A 26883-nucleotide genomic window follows, 5' to 3' on the forward strand; every position below is an offset into this window, starting at 1 on the left:
CGGTCTACCAACACCAGATTTTGAAGTTGACCCTGTGCCTGTGACCATTGTGATGCTAGACACTGTTGTAAGGGTCGCATGTGTAGTCTTGCGTTTGGGACAATGGCTATGCATGATGACATCATGCCTAGAAGTTTTAGCACATGTTTTGCTTGTATCTTTTGGTTTGGAAACATAGCACTTATTACCTTGTGGAATGCCTGCACTTTTTGTGGACTTGGAGTGGCAATTCCTTTTGATGTGTTGATGGTTGCTCCTAGATATTGTTGTGTTTGACACGGTTCTAGGTGTGATTTTGTATAGTTGATGGAAAACCCCAGTTTGTGAAGGGTTTGTATGACAAATGTGGTGTCGTTTGCGCATTTTTTTACTGTGTTGGTCTTGATTAGCCAATCGTCTAGGTAAGGGAACACATGTATCTGTTGTCTCCTGATGTGTGCTGCTACTACTGCTAGACATTTTGTGAACACTCTTGGTGCAGTTGTTATTCCGAATGGCAACACCTTGAATTGGTAATGTATTCCTTTGAATACGAACCGTAGGTACTTTCTGTGAGAAGGGTGTATTGGTTTATGAAAGTACGCATCCTTTAGGTCTAATGTGGTCATGTAATCTTGCTGTTTGAGCAGTGGAATGATGTCTTGTAGTGTGACCATGTGAAAATGGTCCGATATGATGTAGGTATTTAGTGTCCTGAGATCTAATATTGGTCTTAATGTTTTGTCTTTTTTTGGAATTAGAAAGTACAGGGAGTAAACTCCTGTGTTTTTTTGTTGTACTGGTACTAACTCTATTGCATCCTTTTGCAGTAGTGCTTGAACTTCTAGTCCTAAAAGTTCTAAATGTTGTGGTGACATTTTGCGTGTTTTGGGGGGGATGTTTGGTGGGAAGTTGTGGAATTCTATGCAATAGCCATGTTGGATTATTGCTAATACCCAATTGTCTGTTGTAATCTGTTGCCAAGATTGGTAGAATTGGCTTAGTCTTCCCCCCACTGGTGTTGAGTGAAGGGGTTGCGTGACTTGAAAGTCACTGTTTAGGTGGAGGTGTTTTTGGAGTCTGGAATCTTCCCCTACTCCTTGGGAATTGACCCCCCCGATATCCCCTGAAACCTCCCCTTTGGAAGGAACCCTGATATGGTGTGGTTCTTGTTTGTTGGCTGGTGGTGTCTGTGGGTTGGCCACGAAACCCCCCTCTAAATGGAGTTTTTCTGAAAGAGCCTCTGCTCTGCGGGGAGTAGAGTGCGCCCATGGCCTTGGCCGTGTCTGTGTCCTTTTTAAGTTTTTCAATGGCTGTATCCACTTCAGAGCCAAAAAGTTGTTTCTCGTTGAAGGGCATATTAGGACAGCCTGCTGGATTTCAGGTTTGAAGCCTGAAGTGCGTAGCCAAGCGTGTCTCCTTATGGTGACAGCAGTGTTGACTGTTCTTGCTGCAGTATCGGCTGCGTCTAGTGAAGAGCGGATTTGATTGTTTGAGATCGTTTGTCCCTCTTCCACTATTTGCTGCGCCCTTTTTTGGTATTCCTGGGGAAGATGGTCTACGAGAAGTTGCATCTCGTCCCAGTGTGCGCGGTCATATCTGGCCAGCAGCGCTTGTGAATTTGCGATGCGCCACTGGTTGGCTGCCTGTGATGCTACTCTTTTCCCTGCCGCATCAAATTTTCGTCTTTCTTTGTCCGGAGGTGGGGCGTCGCCAGATGTATGTGAATTTGCTCTCTTGCGAGCTGCCCCTACTACCACGGAGTCAGGTGGTAACTGCGAAGTAATAAACATTGGGTCTGTGGGTGGTGGTTTGTATTTCTTATCCACCCTTGGGGTGATGGCTCTTGATTTTACGGGCTCTTCAAAAATTTGTTTTGCGTGCCGTAACATCCCTGGTAGCATTGGGAGACATTGATATTGGCTGTGTGTAGCCGAGAGGGTGTTAAATAAAAAATCATCCTCTATAGGATCGGAATGCAGTTGGACATTGTGGAATTCTGCTGCCCTAGCCATCAGTTGCGAGTATGAGGTACTGTCCTCTGGCGGTGACGGCTTTGTGGGGTATGACTCGGGATCATTGTCCGGCACTGGGGTGTCATACAGGTCCCAAGCGTCTTGATCCTGATCGTCATGACTTATGGTAGTTTGCGCTGGTGAGTGCATTTGTGGCGGTGTTTGTGCCGGCGATGCCTGTGGTGGAGAGGGCGGAGGCGTGACTTTTTTAACCACTTTGGCTTGTGGTTGTGCGTCATCCTTTGGAAGTCCGATCCTTCTTTTCCTCATGATTGGGGGAAGGGTTGATATCTTCCCTGTGTCGTGCTGGATGTACAGTCTCTTTTGTGTGTAGTCCGATTCTACACTTTGGAGCTCTTGTCCAAATCTGTGCATTTGGCCACTTATTCCTTGTTCCTCTGAGTAGGATGAAGGTGTGGTATTTTTCGGCGCCGAGAGAGAATCTTTTTTCGGTTTCGGCACCGACAGAATTTTTGTTCCTTTCGGCATGGATTCTCGGTGCCGATGTTTTTCGGTGCCGGTATCTTCTTTTTGTCTCTCGGAGCCGCTTTCTCGGCTCCGAGGTTGCTCCATGGCGGTCCCTCGACCGGAGTCGGGTGTCTTCGCTATGGGCGTGCCCTTTTTCGGCGCCTTCGACGGGTCGCCTGTTTTATGGGTCGAGCCATGGCCTGTTGGCAGTGGCGTCCCCTGGGCTTTCGGTTTGTCGATGGATTTACTTTTCGACGTCTTACTCACAGTTTGTTGCTGTTGTTCGACGTCGGAGTCTCCGGATTCTGATTCCGGAACCGAGAATGTTTCCTCTTCCTCGTCGAAACGTTGTTTTGTCGACGTGGACGCCATTTGTTGACGCCTGGCTCTTCGGTCCCGGAGTGTTTTTCTGGACCGGAAGGCTCGACAGGCTTCACAGGTATCCTCCTTGTGCTCGGGGGACAAGCACAAGTTACAGACCAAGTGCTGATCTGGATAAGGATACTTACTGTGACATTTTGGGCAGAAACGAAACGGGGTCCGTTCCATCGGCTTCGATGTCGCACGCGGTCGGGCCGACCAGGCCCCGATGGGGGATCGAAACTACCCCAAAGTCTTCCGATGATCGGTGTCGATGTACCTAACTATCCCGATACCGAACGGAACAATACCGACGCTTTCTTCCGAGATTCTGACTAACTTTCCGAACCGAAACACGGAGCGAAAAGGAAGACGTCCGAACCCGACAGCGGAAAAAAACAATCTAAGATGGAGTCGACGCCCATGCGCAATGGAGCCGAGGAGGGAGGAGTCCTTCGGTCCCGTGACCAAAAAGACTTCTTCGAAGAAAAACAACTTGTAATACTCCGAGCCCAACACCAGGCAGCGGACTGTGCCAAACATGTGTATCTGCAGCAACATATGCCATCGAACATGATGTTATGTATCCTGTCACGGCTAAGGATGCTTTTGTGACTGCCATTATTCTTACTGGCTATTGACCTTGTACTGTTGAAAATTAATAAAAAATATATTTTAAAAATAAGTTATGACCAGTTAAGAGTAAATGTTCAGATCCCGTACCTGTCTCTTCAGCTTACGTTCCTTCTGAGACCCATAGTATGTAAGTATCTTAAAGCTCGGACACCACCGTTTCAACTCCATCTCCCAATTGAGCATCACACTCGTAGGAACAATAATAAGATGAGGGCCCCAATTTCCTGTTTGGAACAAAAATGTTATTCAGCTAATGAAAATATAATTTGTAATATTAATATTGAAATATTTCACCCATTTAAGCTGTGCATTCCTAACTTATAGCATTTATTAAGTGGTTTATACTACTGTAAGATGAGACCAAGTGCAGTACACCACAAATCACTAAAAAACAAACAACTTTTTAACAACCAATATTAATTTATTTATGCAGGGCATTCATACAGTTCACTGTTACAACATATAAGTGTTTGTCTGCGCTGTAAAGCTTTTTTTTCATGATTGTTCCAAACTTCTTTGCAGACTTCAGTAGGAAATACAATAGAGGTAATTTATATCACTTTGCTGTCAGTCTACAGCAGTGTCATCTCAATTGAACACCCTAACTTAGGCCACAGTCCCTAATGCCCTCCCATCAAAGGCTAAGAAATTAATTGTGGTGTTTCAAAGACAGTCGCCAACCACATAAAGCACTCCTAAAGCTGTAGTGACTTGAGTTTCCCCATCCATTTTTCCACGCCACTGAAGCAGCAGCAGAAAATTAAAACCTTATACTGTTTGTCCATAATCAATAAAACGGGCAGGCCGGAGAAATTGGTGTGGAATCTTAGGGTACATTCAAAACCCACCAAGAAGTTTGTTACTGAAGGTAAACAATGTTTTCTTTGGCTGAATACTTATACCTTCAGTTTCCTCATCTCTTGATTATAATACCAAGCAAATACCCAATTACATAATGGAGGGCCTTGATGGCTGGTCGTAACAATAAGTCCTGCAGCACAAATTACGAGAAATGCCCATCCCCGCCTCACCTCTTAATGTAGACAACAGAGCTTTGTGAAACCATGAAGGGATGACCCTGTAGCTACGCGACACTGGAAGCACCTGTAGACGAAATTTGCAAAGGCAGATTTTTATGTCTTGGTTCCTGTGAAGAACGCCCTAAAGCCCTTCAGTTTTTCTTTTAGAACCATGGCGTAACAGATTTGATGTACAATTTAGTAACCCTATGTAGGAAGCTGCCCTGATGTGTAGTGGGTATCTATGGTACTTGCACCTTATAACAGGTCCAGATATCCCCTCTCAGTTAAGTGAAGGCAGTGTCTAGAAGCCCGGCTCTCTAGAGGTAGCTGTGGACGAGCAGCCAAGGCTCATCCAGGCAACATGAAAAGCTTGTGCAATACCACTGTAGTCACACAGAACTTACACACATGAAAGAAAACACTCAGTTGCACAAAAATAAAGGTACTTTATTTTTGGAACACAATACCACAAAATACTAGAAGAGTAACGCTCAATAGGAGTTAAGTAATACAATAACTATATACACACAAGTAATCAGAAATAGACATAGAAAAGGTTAAAAATAGCACAAATAGCAAAAAATATAGCGACCATAGGGGGAGCATAAACTAAAATAAGCATTTGCAACATAACCGGTCTCGCATTTGCTCAAGTTAGAGCTATTAGCGATGTAAACTTCTAAACAAGAACAATCGCGCTATGTAAAACCCAGCGCGATTGCGCTGCGTGGAAAATAAAAAGATAAAGTAGAGCAGAAACCAGGCTGAAAACATGGAGCCTCGTATGTTTTCAGTAGTTGGCCGGTGCACTCGAGGAGTGCTATACATTGGAAAAGGTATGACGTATGCATGCCCTTCACTAATAAAAACAAGCTGATTTTAAAAGGCAAGCCCACAAACCAATTAACGTGACTGGAGTAACATAGGCGAAGTTAAAAGTCCAAGGAGAGATTACAACAGGGACGGAGCTCTTGTGCACTCGGCCCTAAACATGGATTGCGAACACAGAATCCCCGCCTAGGTAAGTGGAATGTGTAGAGGGGAGCAGGGAGTACTAGGAAACCACAGAGGCCCAGCGACCAGGAAAGCAGGAGTAAAATCAGTGGAATTTCCCCCAACCACCCAAAAGGAGGAAAAAGAAGAAGACACCAAGACAAGACTGCAAGAAACCAGTGACAGATTCCTGAAGAAAAAAAAACATGTGGAGAGAAGGGACCAAGTCCAAGAGTCACAGTGGACTCCAGGAGGAGTAGGAGTAACTACCCACCCAGCTGAACTTGCAGGAGTTGGCTGACGGTGAAGAAGAACAGGTCAGCACTGGAGCCGGAGAAGCGTTCCTGATGGATTCAGAAGATGTCCCATGCTGGAGTGAAGATTGCAGATGGGTGTCGTGCAGGAATTCCACCAATGAGCCTTGGCAAAGGCAAACTCGCAGATAGTGGAAAAGAAGTACTGATGATGACAAGCAAATCTCTGGAGGAGAATTCAGGAGGGGGAGTTACAGGGGACTCTCAGCATTGCAGAGAGCCCACAGGAGCAGAGGCAGCACCCACAGGAGTCCCACAGGACGGGTACACAGAACTTGCAGTAGGACTACAGAAAAGGATCCCAAGCAGCAGGAGAATCATGCCGAGGGCTGAGCATCGCAGGAAGGATTGCTGGGAACGGGAGCTGCACGTAGCCAGAAGATCCCTTGGAGGAGATACAAACAAGCCTTGGCAGCTTCAACAGACGCGGTGCATGGGAGTACTGTCCTGCGTGGGAAGGCAAAGGCTTACTTCCACCAAAGTTGGACATCTGACAGAGAAGACCAAGAGAACTACTCCGGACCGCCAACAGTAATGCAGGATCCACACAGCCGCTCGTCGTTACACCAGGTGTCTATGGGTGCAGGGGAGTGACTCCTTCACTCCAAGGGAGATTCCTTCTACTTGTGTAGGTTAAAGAGTTGCTATCTCCAGATGATGCACGGCCTGGGAAATGATGCACAGCTGGCAGGAGTAGTAGAAACAATGCTGCAGAATAGTCTTCTTCGTTGTAGCAGCGTTGTTGGTTCCTGGAGTGTACAGTCGTAGTTCCAGTGGCCAGAAGCCAAAGTGGAGGTTGCAGAGGAATCCTGCTGAAGTCTTGCAACCCGAATCTGAGGACACACCCAGAGAGAGAACCTAAATAGCCATGAAAGAGGGATTGGTCAGCTAACCAGGTAAGCACCTATCAGGAGTGAGATCTGACGTTACATTCCTGGACTGGCCACTCAGATGCTCCCAGAGTTCCCTGCCAACAAGATGGCAGAACCCAGAGACCCTATGAGCACCACACTGGGGTGGTAATGGACAAGGGAGTGGTCACTCCCCTTTCCATTGTTCAGTTCAGAACCAGAGGAGGGAATGGGGGTCCCTGAACCGGTGTGGACTGGTCTATGCACAGAGGGCACCAAATGTGCCCTACAAAGCATACCAGAGGCTTGGGGAGGCTACCCACCAGTCACACCTATTTCCAAAGGGAGAGGGTGTTACCTCTCTCTCTCAAAGGAAATCCTTTGTTCTGCCTTTCTGGGCTTGACCAGATGAAGCAGTAGGAGGGCAGAAACCTGTCTGAGGGGTGGCAGCAGCTTGGGCTGCCCAGAAAACTCTTTAAGACTGGTGGAAGCAATGCTGGGGGTCCTCTAAGGAGCCCCCAGAGAGTGCATGGAATCCTACTTCCAATACTTGCAACAGTATTTGGGTATGATTCCGACATTTGATACCAAACGTGCACAGGTTCGGAGTTACCATTGTGTAGCTGGACAAAGGTAGTGACCTATCATGGGAAGTTGGCTCTGTATATACTATCTCAAAGTAAGAGATAGTGTGCACAGACTCCAAGGGTTCCCCTTAGAGGTAAGAGTGGCAAAATTAGATAATTCTTATGCTCTATTTTGTAGTAGTGTGGTCGAGCAGTAGGCTTATGAGAGGGTAGTGTTAAGCATTTGTTGTACACATACACCAGCAATAAATGAGGAACACACACTGAAAGACTAAACTCCAGTGCCCTTTTGATGTCTAATATATGTAAGGCTCTTTCGGCTACGGAGTCTGGTTGTGGAAAAAAGAGTGGGAGTTCCACTGTTTGGTTTAGGTGGAACGGTGATATAACTTTTGGTAAAAATCTGGGATTTGTGCGTAGAACCACTTTATGTTTGTGTATTTGTATAAAGGGTTCTTGTATAGTAAATGCTTGTATTTCACTTACTCTTCAAAGAGATGTGATAGCTATTAGGAAGGCTACTTTCCAGGTTAAGTATTGCATATCACAAGAGTGCATGGGTTCAAATGGTGGACCCATGAGTCGTGTTAATACAATATTGAGGTTCCATGAGGGAACTGGTTGTGTTCTTGGGGGTATGATTCTCTTTAGACCCTCCATAAAAGCTTTGATGACTGTGATTCTAAAGAGTGATATTGAATGTGTAATCTGCAGATAGGCAGATATTGCTTTGAGATGTATTTTAATGGACGAAAAAGCTAGATTTGATTTTTGTAAGTGTAATAAGTAGCTTACTATGTTTTTTGCGGACGCATGTAGTGGTTGAATTTGATTATTATGGCAGTAATAAACAAATCTTTTCCATTTATTTGCATAACAATGTCTTGTAGTAGGGTTTCGTGCTTGTTTAATGACCTCCATACATTCTTGTGTAAGGTCTAAATGTCCAAATTCTAAGATTTCAGGAGCCAGATTGCTAGATTGAGCGATGCTGGATTCGGCTGTTTGATCTGCTGTTTGTGTTGAGTTAACAGATCTGGTCTGTTTGGTAGTTTGATATGAGGTACTACTGACAGATCTAGTAGTGTTGTGTACCATGGTTGGCGAGCCCAAGTTGGTGCTATTAGTATTAGTTTGTTTTGACTCAATTTGTTTACTAGATACGGGAGGAGTGGGAGAGGGGGAAAAGCGTAAGCAAATATCCCTGACCAACTCATCCATAACGCATTGCCCTTGGAGTGTGAGTGCGGATATCTGGACGCAAAGTTTTGGCATTTTGCGTTTTCTTTTGTTGCGAATAGGTCTATTCGTGGTGTTCCCCAGCATTGAAAGTAAGTTTAAAGTATCTGGGGATGAATTTCCCACTCGTGGGTTTGTTGGTGATCTCGACTGAGATTGTCGGCTAACTAGTTTTGAATTCCTGGGATGTATTGTGCTATTAGGCAAATGTGATTGTGAATCACTGTAGGAGGCTGGACTGGCTTGTAGTGAGTACCAAGGGGTACTTGCACCTTGCACCAGGCCCAGTTATCCCTTATTAGTGTATAGGGCGTCTAGCAGCTTAGGCTGATAGATAATGGTAGCTTAGCAGAGCAGCTTAGGCTGAACTAGGAGACGTGTGAAGCTACTACAGTACCACTTAGTGTCATATGCACAATATCATAAGAAAACACAATACACAGTTATACTAAAAATAAAGGTACTTTATTTTTATGACAATATGCCAAAGTATCTTAGAGTGTACCCTCAGTGAGAGGATAGGAAATATACACAAGATCTATATACACAATAGCAAAAATATGCAGTATAGTCTTAGAAAACAGTGCAAACAATGTATAGTTACAATAGGATGCAATGGGGAAACATAGGGATAGGGGCAACACAAACCATATACTCCAAAAGTGGAATGCGAACCACGAATGGACCCCAAACCTATGTGACCTTGTAGAGGGTCGCTGGGACTATTAGAAAATAGTGAGAGTTAGAAAAATAACCCTCCCCAAGACCCTGAAAAGTGAGTGCAAAGTGCACCAAAGTTCCCCTAAGGACAAAGAAGTCGTGTTAGAGGAATAATGCAGGAAAGACACAAACCAACAATGCAACAACTATGGATTTCCAATCTAGGGTACCTGTGGAACAAGGGGACCAAGTCCAAAAGTCACAAGCAAGTCGGAGATGGGCAAATGCCCAGGAAATGCCAGCTGCGGGTGCAAAGAAGCTTCTACTGGACAGAAGAAGCTGAGGTTTCTGCAGGAACGAAAAGGGCTAGAGACTTCCCCTTTGGTGGACGGATCCCTCTCGCCGTGGAGAGTCGTGCAGAAGTGTTTTCCCGCCGAAAGAACGCCAACAAGCCTTGCTAGTTGCAAATCGTGCGGTTAGCGTTTTTGGACGCTGCTGTGGCCCTGGAGGGACCAGGAGGTCGCAAATTGGACCAGGAGAGAGAGGGGACGTCGAGCAAGACAGGGAGCCCTCTCAGCAGCAGGTAGCACCCGGAGAAGTGCCAGAAACAGGCACTACGAGGATGCGTGAAACGGTGCTCACCCGAAGTCGCACAAAGGAGTCCCACGTCGCCGGAGACCAACTTAGAAAGTCGTGCAATGCAGGTTAGAGTGCCGTGGACCCAGGCTTGGCTGTGCACAAAGGATTTCCGCCGGAAGTGCACAGTGGCCGGAGTAGCTGCAAAAGTCGCGGTTCCCAGCAATGCAGCCCAGCGAGGTGAGGCAAGGACTTACCTCCACCAAACTTGGACTGAAGAGTCACTGGACTGTGGGGGTCACTTGGACAGAGTCCCTGGATTCGAGGGACCTCGCTCGTCGTGCTGAGAGGAGACCCAAGGGACCGGTAATGCAGCTTTTTGGTGCCTGCGGTTGCAGGGGGAAGATTCCGTCGACCCACGGGAGATTTCTTCAGAGCTTCTGGTGCAGAGAGGAGGCAGACTACCCCCACAGCATGCACAAGCAGGAAAACAGTCGAGAAGGCGGCAGGATCAGCGTTACAGAGTTGCAGTAGTCGTCTTTGCTACTATGTTGCAGGTTTGCAGGCTTCCAGCGCGGTCAGCAGTCGATTCCTTGGCAGAAGGTGAAGAGAGAGATGCAGAGGAACTCGGATGAGCTCTTGCATTCGTTATCTAAAGTTTCCCCAGAGACAGAGACCCTAAATAGCCAGAAAAGAGGGTTTGGCTACCTAGGAGAGAGGATAGGCTACTAACACCTGAAGGAGCCTATCAGAAGGAGTCTCTGACGTCACCTGGTGGCACTGGGCACTCAGAGCAGTCCAGTGTGCCAGCAGCACCTCTGTTTCCAAGATGGCAGAGGTCTGGAGCACACTGGAGGAGCTATGGACACCTCCCAGGGGAGGTGCAGGTCAGGGGAGTGGTCACTCCCCTTTCCTTTGTCCAGTTTCGCGCCAGAGCAGGGCTAAGGGGTCCCTGAACCGGTGTAGACTGGCTTATGCAGAATTGGGCACATCTGTGCCCAAGAAAGCATTTCCAGAGGCTGGGGGAGGCTACTCCTCCCCTGCCTTCACACCATTTTCCAAAGGGAGAGGGTGTAACACCCTCTCTCAGAGGAAGTCCTTTGTTCTGCCATCCTGGGCCAGGCCTGGCTGGACCCCAGGAGGGCAGATGCCTGTCTGAGGGGTTGGCAGCAGCAGCAGCTGCAGTGAAACCCCAGGAAGGGCAGTTTGGCAGTACCAGGGTCTGTGCTACAGACCACTGGGATCATGGGATTGTGCCAACTATGCCAGGATGGTATAGAGGGGGCAATTCCATGATCATAGACATGTTACATGGCCATATTTGGAGTTACCATTGTGAAGCTACATATAGGTAGTGACCTATATGTAGTGCACGCGTGTAATGGTGTCCCCGCACTCACAAAGTTCAGGAAATTGGCTCTGAACAATGTGGGGGCACCTTGGCTAGTGCCAGGGTGCCCTCACACTAAGTAACTTTGCACCTAACCTTTACCAGGTAAAGGTTAGACATATAGGTGACTTATAAGTTACTTAAGTGCAGTGTAAAATGGCTGTGAAATAACGTGGACGTTATTTCACTCAGGCTGCAATGGCAGGCCTGTGTAAGAATTGTCAGAGCTCCCTATGGGGGGCAAAAGAAATGCTGCAGCCCATAGGGATCTCCTGGATCCCCAATACCCTGGGTACCTCAGTACCATATACTAGGGAATTATAAGGGTGTTCCAGTAAGCCAATGTAAATTGGTAAAATTGGTCACTAGCCTGTTAGTGACAATTTGAAAAGAAATGAGAGAGCATAACCACTGAGGTTCTGGTTAGCAGAGCCTCAGTGAGACAGGCACCACACAGGGAACACATACATATAGGCCACAACCTTATGAGCACTGGGGTCCTGACTAGCAGGGTCCCAGTGACACATAACAACCATACTGAAAACATAGGGTTTTCACTATGAGCACTGGGCCCTGGCTAGCAGGATCCCAGTGAGACAGTGAAAACACCCTGACATACACTCACAAACAGGCCAAAAGTGGGGGTAACAAGGCTAGAAAGAGGCTACTTTCTCACAATCACCCAATGCCAAATCTTTTGTGCTAAGAGAGATAGCTGTGATGAGTGTGTCCCTCCCTGTTTGTTTAGGTAATACATTGTTGTCATACTGTCTGTTTAGACAAGAATATGTTTGTGGGCTATTAATGGTTGTAATGCTTTCAATGCTAGAAATACTGCTAGCAGTTCCAGATGATTTATATGAAGTTGGCTTTGTTGAGCATCGCATTGTCCCTGTATGTTGTGCTGGTTGAGGTGTGCTCCCCGCCCTACCATGGAAGCATCTGTTATTACGTATTGAGGCACAGGGTCATGGAATGGCCGCCCTTGGTTTAAATTTATAGGATTCCACCATTGAAGCGAGGAGTGTTTTTGGCGGTCTATCAACACTAGATCTTGAAGTTGACCCTGTGTTTGTGTCCATTGTGTTGCTAGGCACTGTTGTAAGGGCCGCATGTGTAGTCTTGCGTTTGGGACAATGGCTATGCATGAAGACATCATGCCTAGAAGTTTCATCACAAACCTCACTTGATAGTGGTGGTTTGGGTGCATCTTTAGTATTACATTTTGGAATGCTTGTACCCTTCGTGGATTTGGAGTGGCAATCCCTTTTTGTGTGTTGATTGTTGCTCCTAAGTATTTTTGTATTTGACACGTTGTAGATGTGATTTTTGGTAGTTTATAGAGAACCCTAGCTTGAGAAGGCTTTCTATGACGTATTTTGTGTGTTGAAGACACTGTTGCTGAGTGTTGGTTTTTATTAACCAATCGTCTAAATAAGGGAATACGTGCATGTGCTGCCTCCTGATATGGGCAGCTTCTACCGCAAGGCATTTTGTGAATACTCTTGGTGCTGTTGTTATCCCGAACGGTAACACTTTGAATTGGTAATGCACGCCTTGTATTACAAACCTAAAGTATTTCCTGTTGGAAGGATGTATGGGTAAGTGGAAGTAAGCATCCTTGAGATCTAATGTTGACATATAGTCCTGTTTGAGCAAGGGAATCATGTCTTGAAGTGTCACCATGTGAAATTGATCTGATTTGATGTAAAGATTCAGTGTTCTGATGTCTAATATGGGTCTCAGTGATTTGTCCTTTTTTGGAATTAGGAAATACAGGGAGTAAACACCTGTTCCTTTTTGATGGTTGGGTACTAGTTCTATTGCTTCTTTTTGTAACGCTTGGACTTCTAGTTGTAACAGATCTAAGTGCTGTTTTGACATGTGTGCTCTTGGAGGCACATTTGGTGGTATTTGTAGGAATTCTATGCAATAACCATGTTGAATAATGGCTAGGACCCACGAGTCCGAAGTTATGTGTTTCCAATTTTGGTAATAATCTGTGAGTCTCCCCCCACTGGTGTTGTGTGTTAGGGGTTTGTGACGTTGGAGTCACTATTTAGTTTGTGGGGTTTTGAGCTTTGGAATTTCCCTCTTGTTTTAGGGAACTGTCCACCCCTATATTGTCCCCGGAAGCCTCCTCTTTGGTACTGGCCCTGGTATGTGGGTCTGGCCAGTGAGGTAGAAGGCTCTGTGGTTTGGGCCCGAAACCCCCCTCTAAAGTGTGGCTTCCTAAAAGTGCCTCTGCTCTGTGGGGAGTAGAGCGCGCCTATGGCTTTGGCCGTGTCAGTGTCTTTCTTTAGTTTGTCTATTGCTATATCCACCTCCAGCCCAAACAATTGTTGTCCGTTGAAAGGCATATTCAGCACAGCCTGCTGGATTTCTGGCTTAAATCCGTAGGTACGTAGCCACGCGTGTCTCCGAATGCTGACCGCCGTGTTTATTGTTCTGGCCGCCGTGTCTGCTGCGTCCATTGCTGACCTTATTTGATTGTTGGAGATGGTTTGGCCCTCCTCTACAATCTGTTGGGCATGCTTTTGGAACTCTTTGGTAAGGTGTTAAATGAAATTTTGCATTTCGCCCCAATGTGCCCTGTCGTATCTTGCCAATAGAGCCTGAGAATTGGCAATTCGCCATTGATTGGCTGCCTGTGCTGCCACCCTTTTGCCTGCAGCATCAAATTTCCGACTTTCTTTTGTCGGGTGGTGGTGCGTCCCAGGAAGTTTGTGAGTTTGCCCTTTTCCGGGCTGCTCCCACTACCACTGAATCAGGAGTCAGCTGTTGCGTAATGTATAAAGGGTCCGTAGGGGGAGGTTTATATTTCTTTTCCACCCTAGGTGTGATGGCTCTGCTCTTGACTGGGTCCTGAAACACCTGTTTGGCGTGTTTTAACATGCCTGGTAACATTGGCAAACTTTGGTATTGATTGTGTGTTGATGACAGGGTATTGAACAAGAAGTCATCTTCTATAGGTTCTGAATGTAATGCTACGTTATGAAAAGTAGCTGCCCTGGAGACCACCTGCATGTAAGCAGTACTGTCTTCTGGTGGTGATGGCCTTGCCGGGTAGCAATCCGGACTATTATCAGAGACTGGTGCATCGTACAGATCCCATGCATCTGGGTCATCTTGGCTCATCCCTGTGTGCGTTGGTGACTGCACCACTGGTGGTGTTGCTATTGGGGACAGATGTGGTGAAGGCGGTGGTGATGGCTGTGGAGAAAACTGTGGTGTTTTTTCTTTAGCCACTTTTGCTTTTGGCTGCATTTCCGCCTCATGGAATGTGAGCTTCCACTTCATCTTAATTGGGGGAAGTGTACCTATTTTCCTCGTGTCTTTCTGTATATGGAGCCTCCTTTGGGTATGGTCTGGCTCTCCCATCCCCAGTTCTTGTTCAAACCTGTGGCCTTGTAATTGTGAGGAAAGGCCCTGTTCGTCCGTATAGGAGCTTTGTTTCGGCTCAGAGGCTGTGTGTTTTGGCACCGAAACCTTTTCAGCAGTCTTTTTCGGTTCCGAAGAAACCTTTTTGGATTTCGGGGTGCCGATTTCTCGGTGCCGGATGTGGTCGGAGCCGGTATCTCGGTGCTGCATATGTTCGGAGCCGGGATCTCGACCGGAGTCGGATGTCTTCGGCTGCTGTGGTTTTTTTTTCGGTGCTGATGGTTGGTCACCGTGCTTTCAGGTAAAGCCATGTGTAAGGAAATGCCTCCTTGGCATGGTTACCCCCTGACTTTTTGCCTTTGCTGATGCCAAGTTATGATTTGAAAGTGTGCTGAGGCCTGCTAACCAGGCCCCAGCACCAGTGTTCTTTCCCTAACCTGTACCTTTGTTTCCACAATTGGCACACCCTGGCATCCAGGTAAGTCCCTTGTAACTGGTACCCCTGGTACCAAGGGCCCTGATGCCAGGGAAGGTCTCTAAGGGCTGCAGCATGTCTTATGCCACCCTAGGGACCCCTCACTCAGCACAGACACACTGCTTGCCACCTTGTGTGTGCTAGTGGGGATAAAAAGAGTAAGTCGACATTGCACTCCCCTCAGGGTGCCATGCCAACCTCACACTGCCTATAGGTATAGATAAGTCACCCCTCTAGCAGGCCTTACAGCCCTAAGGTAGGGTGCACTATACCATAGGTGAGGGCATAGGTGCATGAGCACTATGCCCCTACAGTGTCTAAGCAAAACCTTAGACATTGTAAGTGCAAGGTAGCCATAAGAGTATATGGTCTGGGAGTCTGTCATGCACGAACTCCACAGCACCATAATGGCTAAACTGAAAACTGTGAAGTTTGGTATCAAACTTTTCAGCACAATAAATGCACACTGATGCCAGTGTACATTTTATTGTAACATACACCCCAGAGGGCACCTTAGGGGTATCCCCTGAAACCTTAACCGACTACCCGTGTAGGCTGACTAGTTTTAGCAGCCTGCCACACACCAGACATGTTGCTGGCCACATGGGGAGAGTGCCTTTGTCACTCTGTGGCTAGTAACAAAGCCTTTACTGGGTGGAGGTGCTTCTCACCTCCCCCTGCAGGAACTGTAAAACCTGGCAGTGAGCCTCAAAGGCTCACCCCCTTTGTTAGAGCACCCCAGGGCACTCCAGCTAGTGGAGTTGCCTGCCCCCTCCAGCCACGGCCCCACTTTTGGCGGCAAGGCCAGAGGAGATAATGAGAAAAACAAGGAGGAGTCACTGACCAGTCAGGACAGCCCCTCAGGTGTCCTGAGCTGAGGTGACTGACTTTTAAAAATCCTCCATCTTGCAGATGGAGGGTTCCACCAATAGGATTGGGATGTGTCCCCTTCCCCTCAGGGGGAGGCACAAAGAGGGTGTAGCCACCCTCAGGGCTAGTAGCCATTGGCTACTAACCCCCCAGACCTAAACACACCCCTAAATTCAGTATTTAGGGGCTCCCAGAACCTAGGTAACTAGATTTCTGCAACCTAAGACGAAGAACGACTGCTGAGCTGAAAAACCTGCAGAGAAGACGGAGACACCAACTGCTTTGGCCCCAGCTCTACCGGCCTGTCCCCCCACTTCTAAAGACACTGCTCCAGCGACGCGTTCCACAGGATCCAGCGACCTCTGAAGCCTCAGAGGACTACCCTGCATCTAGAAGGACCAAGAACTCCCGAGGATAGCGGCTCTGTTCCCCAAAGACTGCAACTTTGCAACAAAGAAGCAACTTTGAAACTACACACGTTTCCCGCCAGAAGCATGAGACTTTGCACTCTGCACCCGACACCCCCAGCTCAACTTGTGGAGAACAAACATCACAGGGAGGACACCCCGGCGACTACGAGACCGAGAGTAACCAGAGTTAATCCGCCTGGGCCCCCACAGCGACCCCTGCAGAGGGAATCCCGAGGCTCCCCCTGACGCGAGTGGCTGCTTCAAAGACCCGACGCCTGGTAAAGACTCTGCACCCGCAGCCCGCAGGACCTGAAGAATCTGACCTCCAGGTGGCCCTCTCCCTTGCCCAGGTGGTGGCTACCCAAAGGAGCCCCCCCCCCCTTGCCTGCATCGCTGAAGAGACCCCTTGGTATCCCATTGAAACCTATTGCGAACCGGATGCTTGTTTGCACACTGCTCCCGGCCGCCCCTGTGCCACTGAGGGTGTACTTTTTGTGCTGACTTGTGTCCCCACCGGTGCCCTACAAAACCCCCCTGGTCTGCCCTCCGAAGACGCGAGTACTTACCTGCTGGCAGACTGGAACCGGGGCACCTCGTTCTCCATTGAAGCCTATGCGTTTTGGGCACCAATTTGACCTCTGCACCTGACAGGCCCTGAGCTGCTGGTGTGGTAACGTTGGGGTTGCCCTGAACCCCCAACGGAGGGCTACCTTGGACCCAACTTTGAACCCCGTAGGTGGTTTACTTACCTGCAAAAACTAACAAACACTTACCTCCCCCAGGAACTGTTGAAAATTGCACTAAGTGCCTAGTTTTAAAATAGCTATATGTAATTTGTGTGAAAACTGTATATGCTATTTTGCTAATTCAAAGTTCCTAAAGTTCCTAAGTGAAATACCTTTCATTTAAAGTATTACTTGTAAATCTTGAACCTGTGGTTCTTAAAATAAATTAAGAAAATATATTTTTCTATACAAAAACCTATTGGCCTGGAATTGTCTCCGAGTGTGTGCTCCTCATTTATTGCCTGTGTGTGTACAACAAATGCTTAACACTACCCTCTGATAAGCCTACTGCTCGACCACACTACCACAAAATAGAGCATTAGAATTATCTCTTTTGCCACTATCTTACCTCTAAGGGGAACCCTTGGACTCTGCGCATGCTATTTCTTACTTTGAAATAGTACATACAGAGCCAACTTCCTACACCATGGCCTGTCGGCGGTGGCGTCCCCTGGGCCTTCATGATTTTTGAGTGAGTTGTTGCCGGGGCAGGCTTACTCACGGTTTGTTGCCTCGTGGGCTGCTCACTCTCGGGCTCGTCCGAGTCCGAATCTGGAATGGAGAATGTCTCCTCTTCTTCGACGTCGGGGTGTTCAGCCGGTGTCGACACCATTTGAAGTCTTCGAGCTCTCCGGTCCCGCAGCGTCTTCTTCGACCGAAATGCCCGACAGGCCTCTTGTGTTCGGGGGACAAACACAAATTACAGACCAAATGTTTGTCTGTATAAGAATATTTAGCGTGGAATTCGGGGCAGAAGTGGAATAGCGCCCGTTCCATGAGCCTTGAAAACGCACGCGGTCGGGCCGACCAGGCCCCGCTGAGGAGTGGAAGCCCCGAAGGGCTGCTGGAGCTCTTCTTTTCTTCGGTGTTGATGTGCTATCACTAACCCGATACCGAGCGCAAACAATACCGTCGATTTTTCAGATTGTTAACTAAGTTTTCCGAACCGAAACACGGAGCCTAAGAGGAACACGTCCGAACCCGATGGCGGAAATAAAACAATCTAAGAAGGAGTCGACGCCCATGCGCAATGGAGCCAAAAAGGAGTAGACCCTCGGTCTCGTGACTCAAAAAGACTTCTTCGAAGAAAAACAACTTGTAACACTCCGAGCCCAACACTAGATGGCAGGATAATGCACAGCATGTGTATCTGCAGCTACACATGCCATTGAACATATATATGGAAAATGTCACTTACCCAGTGTACATCTGTTCGTGGCAATAGTCGCTGCAGATTCACATGCTGTGCACATCCCGCCATCTGGTGTTGGGCTCGGAGTGTTACAAGTTGTTTTTGTTCGAAGAAGTCTTTTCGAGTCACGAGACCAAGGGACTTCTCCCATTTCGGCTCCATTGCGCATGGGCGTCGACTCCATCTTAGATTGTTTTCCCCCCGCAGAGGGTGAGGTAGGAGTTGCGTATGCTAATAGTGCCCATGCAATGGAGTAATGTACATAATGTAGTTTAAAGTAATATATTTTCAAATTTACAAATTTACCAATGTTCAAGACCAACTTCTTAACGGCTACTGGCTCCCGGGGAGGCGGGTGGGCGCATGTGAATCTGCAGCGACTAATGCCACGAACAGATGTACACTGGGTAAGTGACATTTTCCGTTCGATGGCATGTGTAGCTGCAGATACACATGCTGTGCATAGACTAGTAAGCAGATATCTCCCCAAAAGCGGTGGTTCAGCCTGTAGGAGTTGAAGTTGTTTGAAATAATGTTCGTAGTACTGCTTGACCTACTGTGGCTTGTTGTGCCGTTAACACATCTACACAGTAGTGTTTGGTAAATGTATGAGGCGTAGACCATGTAACTGCCTTACATATTTCTGTCATTAGAATATTTCCTTGAAAGGCCATGGTAGCACCTTTCTTTCTGGTTGTGTGTGCCTTTGGTGTAATAGGCAGTTCTCTCTTTGCTTTAAGATAGCAGGTTTGAATACACTTAACTATCCATCTAGCAATGCCTTGTTTAGAAATTGGATTACCTGCATGAGGTTTTTGGAAAGCAATAAATAATTGTTTTGTTTTTCGAATTAGTTTTGTCCTGTCAATGTAGTACATTAACGCTCTTTTGATGTCTAATGTATGTAGTGCTCTTTCAGCTACAGAGTCTGGCTGTGGGAAGAACACTGGTAATTCTACTGTTTGATTCAAGTGGAACGGTGATATAACTTTTGGTAAAACTTTTGAATTTGTCCGTAGAACTACTTTATGCTTGTGTATTTGAATAAATGGTTCTTGTATGGTAAATGCTTGAATTTCACTTACTCTTCTTAGAGATGTGATGGCAATTAAAAATGCAACTTTCCATGTTAAGTATTGCATTTCACAAGAGTGCATGGGCTCAAAAGGTGGACCCATGAGTCGTGCTAAGACAATGTTGAGGTTCCATGAAGGAACTGGTGGTGTTCTTGGTGGTATTATTCTTTTTAGTCCTTCCATAAACGCTTTTATGACTGGTATCCTAAATAGTGAGGTTGAGTGCGTAATTTGCAGGTAAGCTGAAATTGCGGTAAGATGTATCTTTATGGAAGAGAAAGCTAGCTTTGACTTTTGCAAATGTAGTAAGTATCTTACGATGTCTTTGGCAGATGCGTGTAAGGGTTGAATTTGATTATTATGGCAGTAATAAACAAATCTTTTCCACTTATTTGCATAGCAATGTCTAGTGGTAGGTTTTCTAGCTTGTTTTATGACCTCCATACATTCCTGTGTAAGGTCTAAGTGTCTAAATTCTAGGACTTCAGGAGCCAAATTGCTAGATTCAGTGATGCTGGATTTGGATGCCTGATCTGTTGTTTGCGTTGTGTTAACAGATCTGGTCTGTTTGGTAGTTTGACATGAGGCACTACAGAGAGGTCTAGTAGTGTTGTGTACCAAGGTTGTCTTGCCCATGTTGGCGCTATCAGTATGAGTTTGAGTTTGTTTTGACTCAATTTGTTTACCAGATATGGAAGGAGTGGGAGAGGGGGAAAAGCGTAAGCAAATATCCCTGACCAGCTCATCCATAACGCATTGCCCTGAGACTGATCTTGTGGGTACCTGGATGCGAAGTCTTGGCATTTTGCGTTTTCCTTTGTTGCAAATAGATCTATTTGTGGTGTTCCCCAATTTTGGAAGTATTTGGGGGTGAATCTCCCATTCGTGGATCTGTTGGTGATCCCGAGAGAGATTGTCTGCTAACTGGTTTTGAATTCCTGGAATAAATTGTGCTATTAGGCAAATGTGGTTGTGAATCGCCCAATGCCATATTTTTTGTGCCAGGAGACACAACTGTGTTGAGTGTGTCCCCCCCTTGTTTGTTTAGGTAATACATTGTTGTCATGTTGTCTGTTTTGACAAGAATGTGTTTGTGGCTTATTATGGGTTGAAATGCTATTAGCGCTAGAAATAATGCCAATAGTTCTAAGTGATTTATGTGAAACTGTTTTTGCTGAGTGTCCCATTGTCCTTGGATGCCGTGTTGATTGAGGCGTGCTCCCCACCCTATCATGGAGGCATCTGTTGTTATTACATATTGTGGCACTGGGTCTTGGAAAGGCAGCCCTTGGTTTAAATTTATACTGTTACACCATTGAAGCGAGGTGTATGTTTGGCGGTCTATCAACACCAGATCTAGAAGCTGACCCTGTGCTTGTGACCATTGTGATGCTAGGCACTGTTGTAAGGGCCGCATGTGCAACCTTGTGTTCGGGACAATGGCTATGCATGAGGATATCATGCCTAGTAGTTTCATCACCATTTTGACTTGTATCTTTTGTTTTGGATACATGGTCTTTATTACATTGTGAAATGCTTGAACCCTTTGTGGGCTTGGAGTGGCAATCCCTTCTGCTGTGTTGATTGTCGCTCCCAAGTATTGCTGTGTTTGACACGGCAGAAGGTGTGACTTTGTGTAGTTGATTGAGAAACCTAGATTGTGGAGGATTTCTATGAGGTACTTCGTGTGTTGTGAACACCGTTTTAGCGTGTTGGTTTTGATTAACCAATCGTCTAGGTACGGGAACACATGTATTTGCTGCCTTCTGATATGTGCAGCTACTACTGCCAGGCATTTTGTAAAGACTCTTGGCGCAGTTGTTATTCCGAATGGCAACACTTTGAACTGGTAATGTACCCCTTGGAATACACACCTTAGGTACTTTCTGTGTGAAGGATGTATCGGTGTAGGAAGTTGGCATGTAGGAAGTTGGCTCTGTATGCACTATTTCAAAGTAAGGAATAGTATGCACAGAGTCCAAGGGTTCCCCTTAGAGATAAGATAGTGGAAAAAAGAGATAATACTAATGCTCTATTTTGTGGTAGTGTGGTCGAGCAGTAGGCTTATCCAAGGAGTAGTGTTAAGCATTTGTTGTACATACACATAGACAATAAATGAGGTACACACACTCAGAGACAAATCCAGCCAATAGGTTTTTGTATAGAAAAATATCTTTTCTTAGTTTATTTTAAGAACCACAGGTTCAAATTCTACATGTAATATCTCATTCGAAAGGTATTGCAGGTAAGTACTTTAGGAACTTTAAATCATAAACATTGCATGTATACTTTTCAAGTTATTGACAAATAGCTGTTTTAAAAGTGGACACTTAGTGCAATTTTCACAGTTCCTAGGGGAGGTAAGTTTTTGTTAGTTTTACCAGGTAAGTAAGACACTTACAGGGTTCAGTTCTTGGTCCAAGGTAGCCCACCGTTGGGGGTTCAGAGCAACCCCAAAGTCACCACACCAGCAGCTCAGGGCCGGTCAGGTGCAGAGTTCAAAGTGGTGCCCAAAACACATAGGCTAGAATGGAGAGAAGGAGGTGCCCCGGTTCCGGTCTGCTTGCAGGTAAGTACCCGCGTCTTCGGAGGGCAGACCAGGGGGGTTTTGTAGGGCACCGGGGGGGACACAAGTCCACACAGAAATTTCACCCTCAGCAGCGCGGGGGCGGCCGGGTGCAGTGTAGAAACAAGCGTCGGGTTTGTAATGGAAGTCAATGGGAGATCTCGGGATCTCTTCAGCGCTGCAGGCAGGCAAGGGGGGGGTTCCTCGGGGAAACCTCCACTTGGTCAAGGGAGAGGGACTCCTGGGGGTCACTCCTCCAGTGAAAGTCCGGTCCTTCAGGTCCTGGGGGCTGCGGGTGCAGGGTCTCTCCCAGGTGTCGGGACTTAGGATTCCAAGAGTCGCGGTCAGGGGAAGCCTCGGGATTCCCTCTGCAGGCGGCGCTGTGGGGGCTCAGGGGGGACAGGTTTTTGTACTCACAGTCTTGGAGTAGTCCTGGGGTCCCTCCTGAGGTGTTGGATCGCCACCAGCCGAGTCGGGGTCGCCGGGTGCAGTGTTGCAAGTCTCACGCTTCTTACGGGGAGCTTGCAGGGTTCTTTAAAGCTGCTGGAAACAAAGTTGCAGCTTTTCTTGGAGCAGGTCCGCTGTCCTCGGGAGTTTCTTGTCTTTTCGAAGCAGGGGCAGTCCTCAGAGGATGTCGAGGTCGCTGGTCCCTTTGGAAGGCGTCGCTGGAGCAGGATCTTTGGAAGGCAGGAGACAGGCCGGTGAGTTTCTGGAGCCAAGGCATTTGTCGTCTTCTGGTCTTCCTCTGCAGGGGTTTTCAGCTAGGCAGTCCTTCTTCTTGTAGTTGCAGGAATCTAATTTTCTAGGGTTCAGGGTAGCCCTTAAATACTAAATTTAAGGGCGTGTTTTAGGTCTGGGGGGTTAGTAGCCAATGGCTACTAGCCCTGAGGGTGGGTACACCCTCTTTGTGCCTCCTCCCAAGGGGAGGGGGTCACAATCCTAACCCTATTGGGGGAATCCTCCATCTGCAAGATGGAGGATTTCTAAAAGTCAGAGTCACCTCAGCTCAGGACACCTTAGGGGCTGTCCTGACTGGCCAGTGACTCCTCCTTGTTGCTTTCTTTGTTCCCTCCAGCCTTGCCGCCAAAAGTGGGGGCCGTGGCCGGAGGGGGCGGGCAACTCCACTAAGCTGGAGTGCCCTGCTGGGCTGTGACAAAGGGGTGAGCCTTTGAGGCTCACCGCCAGGTGTTACAGCTCCTGCCTGGGGGAGGTGTTAGCATCTCCACCCAGTGCAGGCTTTGTTACTGGCCTCAGAGTGACAAAGGCACTCTCCCCATGGGGCCAGCAACATGTCTCTGGTGTGGCAGGCTGCTGGAACTAGTCAGCCTACACAGACAGTCGGTTAAGTTTCAGGGGGCACCTCTAAGGTGCCCTCTGTGGTGTATTTTACAATAAAATGTACACTGGCATCAGTGTGCATTTATTGTGCTGAGAAGTTTGATACCAAACTTCCCAGTTTTCAGTGTAGCCATTATGGTGCTGTGGAGTTCGTGTTTGACAGACTCCCAGACCATATACTCTTATGGCTACCCTGCACTTACAATGTCTAAGGTTTTGTTTAGACACTGTAGGGGTACCATGCTCATGCATTGGTACCCTCACCTATGGTATAGTGCACCCTGCCTTAGGGCTGTAAGGCCTGCTAGAGGGGTGTCTTACCTATACTGCATAGGCAGTGAGAGGCTGGCATGGCACCCTGAGGGGAGTGCCATGTCGATTTACTCGTTTTGTCCTCACTAGCACACACAAGCTGGCAAGCAGTGTGTCTGTGCTGAGTGAGAGGTCTCCAGGGTGGCATAAGACATGCTGCAGCCCTTAGAGACCTTCCTTGGCATCAGGGCCCTTGGTACTAGAAGTACCAGTTACAAGGGACTTATCTGGATGCCAGGGTCTGCCAATTGTGGATACAAAAGTACAGGTTAGGGAAAGAACACTGGTGCTGGGGCCTGGTTAGCAGGCCTCAGCACACTTTCAATTGTAAACATAGCATCAGCAAAGGCAAAAAGTCAGGGGGCAACCATGCCAAGGAGGCATTTCCTTACACAACCCCCCCCCCAAACGAAAGAGGATGAGACTAACCTTTCCCAAGAGAGTCTTCATTTTCTAAGTGGAAGAACCTGGAAAGGCCATCTGCATTGGCATGGGCAGTCCCAGGTCTGTGTTCCACTATAAAGTCCATTCACTGTAGGGAGATGGACCACCTCAACAGTTTAGGATTTTCACCTTTCATTTGCATCAGCCATTTGAGAGGTCTGTGGTCAGTTTGAACCAGGAAGTGAGTCCCAAAGAGGTATGGTCTTAGCTTCTTCAGGGACCAAACCACAGCAAAGGCCTCCCTCTCAATGGCACTCCAACGCTGCTCCCTGGGGAGTAACCTCCTGCTAATGAAAGCAACAGGCTGGTCAAGGCCATCATCATTTGTTTGGGACAAAACTGCCCCTATCCCATGTTCAGAGGCATCAATCTGCACAATGAACTGCTTAGAATAATCTGGAGCTTTTAGAACTGGTGCTGAGCACATTGCTTGTTTCAGGGTGTCAAAGGCCTGTTGGCATTTCACAGTCCAGTTCACTTTCTTGGGCATTTTCTTGGAGGTGAGTTCAGTGAGGGCTGTCACAATGGATCCATATCCCTTCACAAACCTCCTGTAATACCCAGTCAAGCCAAGGAATGCCCTGACTTGAGTCTGGGTTTTTTGAGCTACCCAGTCCAGAATAGTCTGGATCTTGGGTTGGAGTGCTGAACTTGGCCTCCACCTACAAGGTGGCCCAAGTAAACCACAGTTCCCTGCCCTATCTGGCATTTGGATGCCTTGATAGAGAGGCCTGCAGATTGCAGAGCCTTCAAAACCTTCTTCAGGTGGACCAGGTGATCCTGCCAGGTGGAGCTAAAGACAGCAATATCATCAAGATAAGCTGTGCTAAAGGACTCCAAGCCAGCAAGGACTTGATTCACCAACCTTTGGAAGGTGGCAGGGGCATTCTTTAAACCAAAGGGCATAACAGTAAACTGATAATGCCCATCAGGTGTGGAGAATGCTGTTTTCTCTTTTGCTCCAGGTGCCATTTTTATTTGCCAGTACCCTGCTGTCAAGTCAAAGGTACTTAAGAATTTGGCAGCACCTAATTTGTCTATGAGCTCATCAGCTCTTGGAATTGGATGAGCATCTGTCTTGGTGACAGAATTGAGCCCTCTGTAGTCCACACAAAACCTCATCTCTTTCTTTCCATCTTTGGTGTGAGGTTTGGGGACTAAGACCACTGGGCTAGCCCAGGGGCTGTCAGAGCGCTCAATTACTCCCAATTCCAGCATCTTGTGGACTTCCACCTTGATGCTTTCCTTAACATGGTCAGACTGTCTAAAGATTTTGTTTTTGACAGGCATGCTGTCTCCTGTGTCCACATCATGGGTACACAGGTGTGTCTGACCAGGGGTTAAGGAGAAGAGTTCAGGAAACTGTTGTAGGACTCTCCTACAATCAGCTTGCTGTTGGCCAGAGAGGGTGTCTGAGTAGATCACTCCATCTACTGTGCCATCTTTTGGGTCTGATGACAGAAGATCAGGGAGAGGTTCACTCTCTGCCTCCTGATCCTCATCTGTTACCATCAACAGATTCACATCAGCCCTGTCATGGAAGAGCTTAAGGCGGTTCACATGGATCACCCTCTTGGGGCTCCTGCTTGTGCCCAGGTCCACCAGGTAGGTGACCTGACTCTTCCTTTCTAGCACTGGGTAAGGGCCACTCCATTTGTCCTGGAGTGCCCTGGGAGCCACAGGCTCCAGAACCCAGACTTTCTGCCCTGGTTGGAACTCAACCAGTGCAGCCTTTTGGTCATACCAAAACTTCTGGAGCTGTTGGCTGGCCTCAAGGTTTTTGGTTGCCTTTTCCATGTACTCTGCCATTCTAGAGCGAAGGCCAAGTACATAGTCCACTATGTCCTGTTTAGGCTCATGGAGAGGTCTCTCCCAGCCTTCTTTAACAAGGGCAAGTGGTCCCCTTACAGGATGACCAAACAGAAGTTCAAAGGGTGAGAATCCTACTCCCTTCTGTGGCACCTCTCTGTAAGCGAAAAGCAGACATGGCAAGAGGACATCCCATCTCCTTTTGAGTTTTTCTGGGAGCCCCATGATCATGCCTTTTAATGTCTTGTTGAATCTCTCAACCAAGCCATTAGTTTGTGGATGGTATGGTGTAGTGAATTTATAAGTCACTCCACACTCATTCCACATGTGTTTTAGGTATGCTGACATGAAGTTGGTACCCCTGTCAGACACCACCTCCTTAGGGAAACCCACTCTGGTAAAGATACCAATGAGGGCCTTGGCTACTGCAGGGGCAGTAGTCGACCTAAGGGGAATAGCTTCAGGATACCTGGTAGCATGATCCACTACTACCAGGATATTGAAAATGTCACTTACCCAGTGTACATCTGTTCGTGGCATCAGTCGCTGAGATTCACATGGTATGCATGAGCTCGCCATCTGGTGTTGGGTCGGAGTGTTACAAGTTGTTTTTCTTCGAAGAAGTGTTTTCGAGTCACGGGACCGAGTGACTCCACCTTCTGTGCTCATTGCGCATGGGCGTCGACTCCATCTTCGATTGTTTTCCCCGCAGAGGGTGAGGTAGGAGTTGTACTATAGTAATAGTGCCCGCGCAATGAAAAATGTAAGTATGTACCTATTAAAGGATTAAGTAATATATATACAAATGTACAAAATTGAAGGTAACTTCTGAACTGCTACAGGCTTCCGGGGAGGTGGGTGGGTCCATGTGAATCTCAGCGACTGATGCCACGAACAGATGTACACTGGGTAAGTGACATTTTCAGTTCGATGGCATCTGTCGCTGTAGATACACATGGTATGCATAGACTAGTAAGCAGTTAGTTCCCCATAAGCGGTGGTTTAGCCTGTAGGAGTAGAAGTTGTCTGAAATAGAGTTCTTAATACAGCTTGACCTACTGTAGCTTGTTGTGCGGATAGCACATCTATACAGTAGTGTTTGGTGAATGTGTGAGGCGTAGACCAAGTGGCTGCC

The 26883-nt window shown here is 47.3% G+C and overlaps 1 protein-coding gene across 1 annotated transcript in view; it reads right to left on the reverse strand.

Annotated features, from left to right (window-relative positions):
- Window positions 1–26883, reverse strand: part of SRCAP (Snf2 related CREBBP activator protein) — a 1275580-nt gene that overhangs the window by 691640 nt on the left and 557057 nt on the right. The window contains exon 14 of the mRNA XM_069201690.1: window positions 3546–3682. Within this exon, the coding sequence (XP_069057791.1) occupies window positions 3546–3682 (137 nt within the window). The remainder of the gene's footprint in view (window positions 1–3545; window positions 3683–26883) is intronic.

This window comes from Pleurodeles waltl, chromosome 7 (genome assembly GCF_031143425.1).
Source record: "Pleurodeles waltl isolate 20211129_DDA chromosome 7, aPleWal1.hap1.20221129, whole genome shotgun sequence".
NCBI lineage: Eukaryota > Metazoa > Chordata > Amphibia > Caudata > Salamandridae > Pleurodeles > Pleurodeles waltl.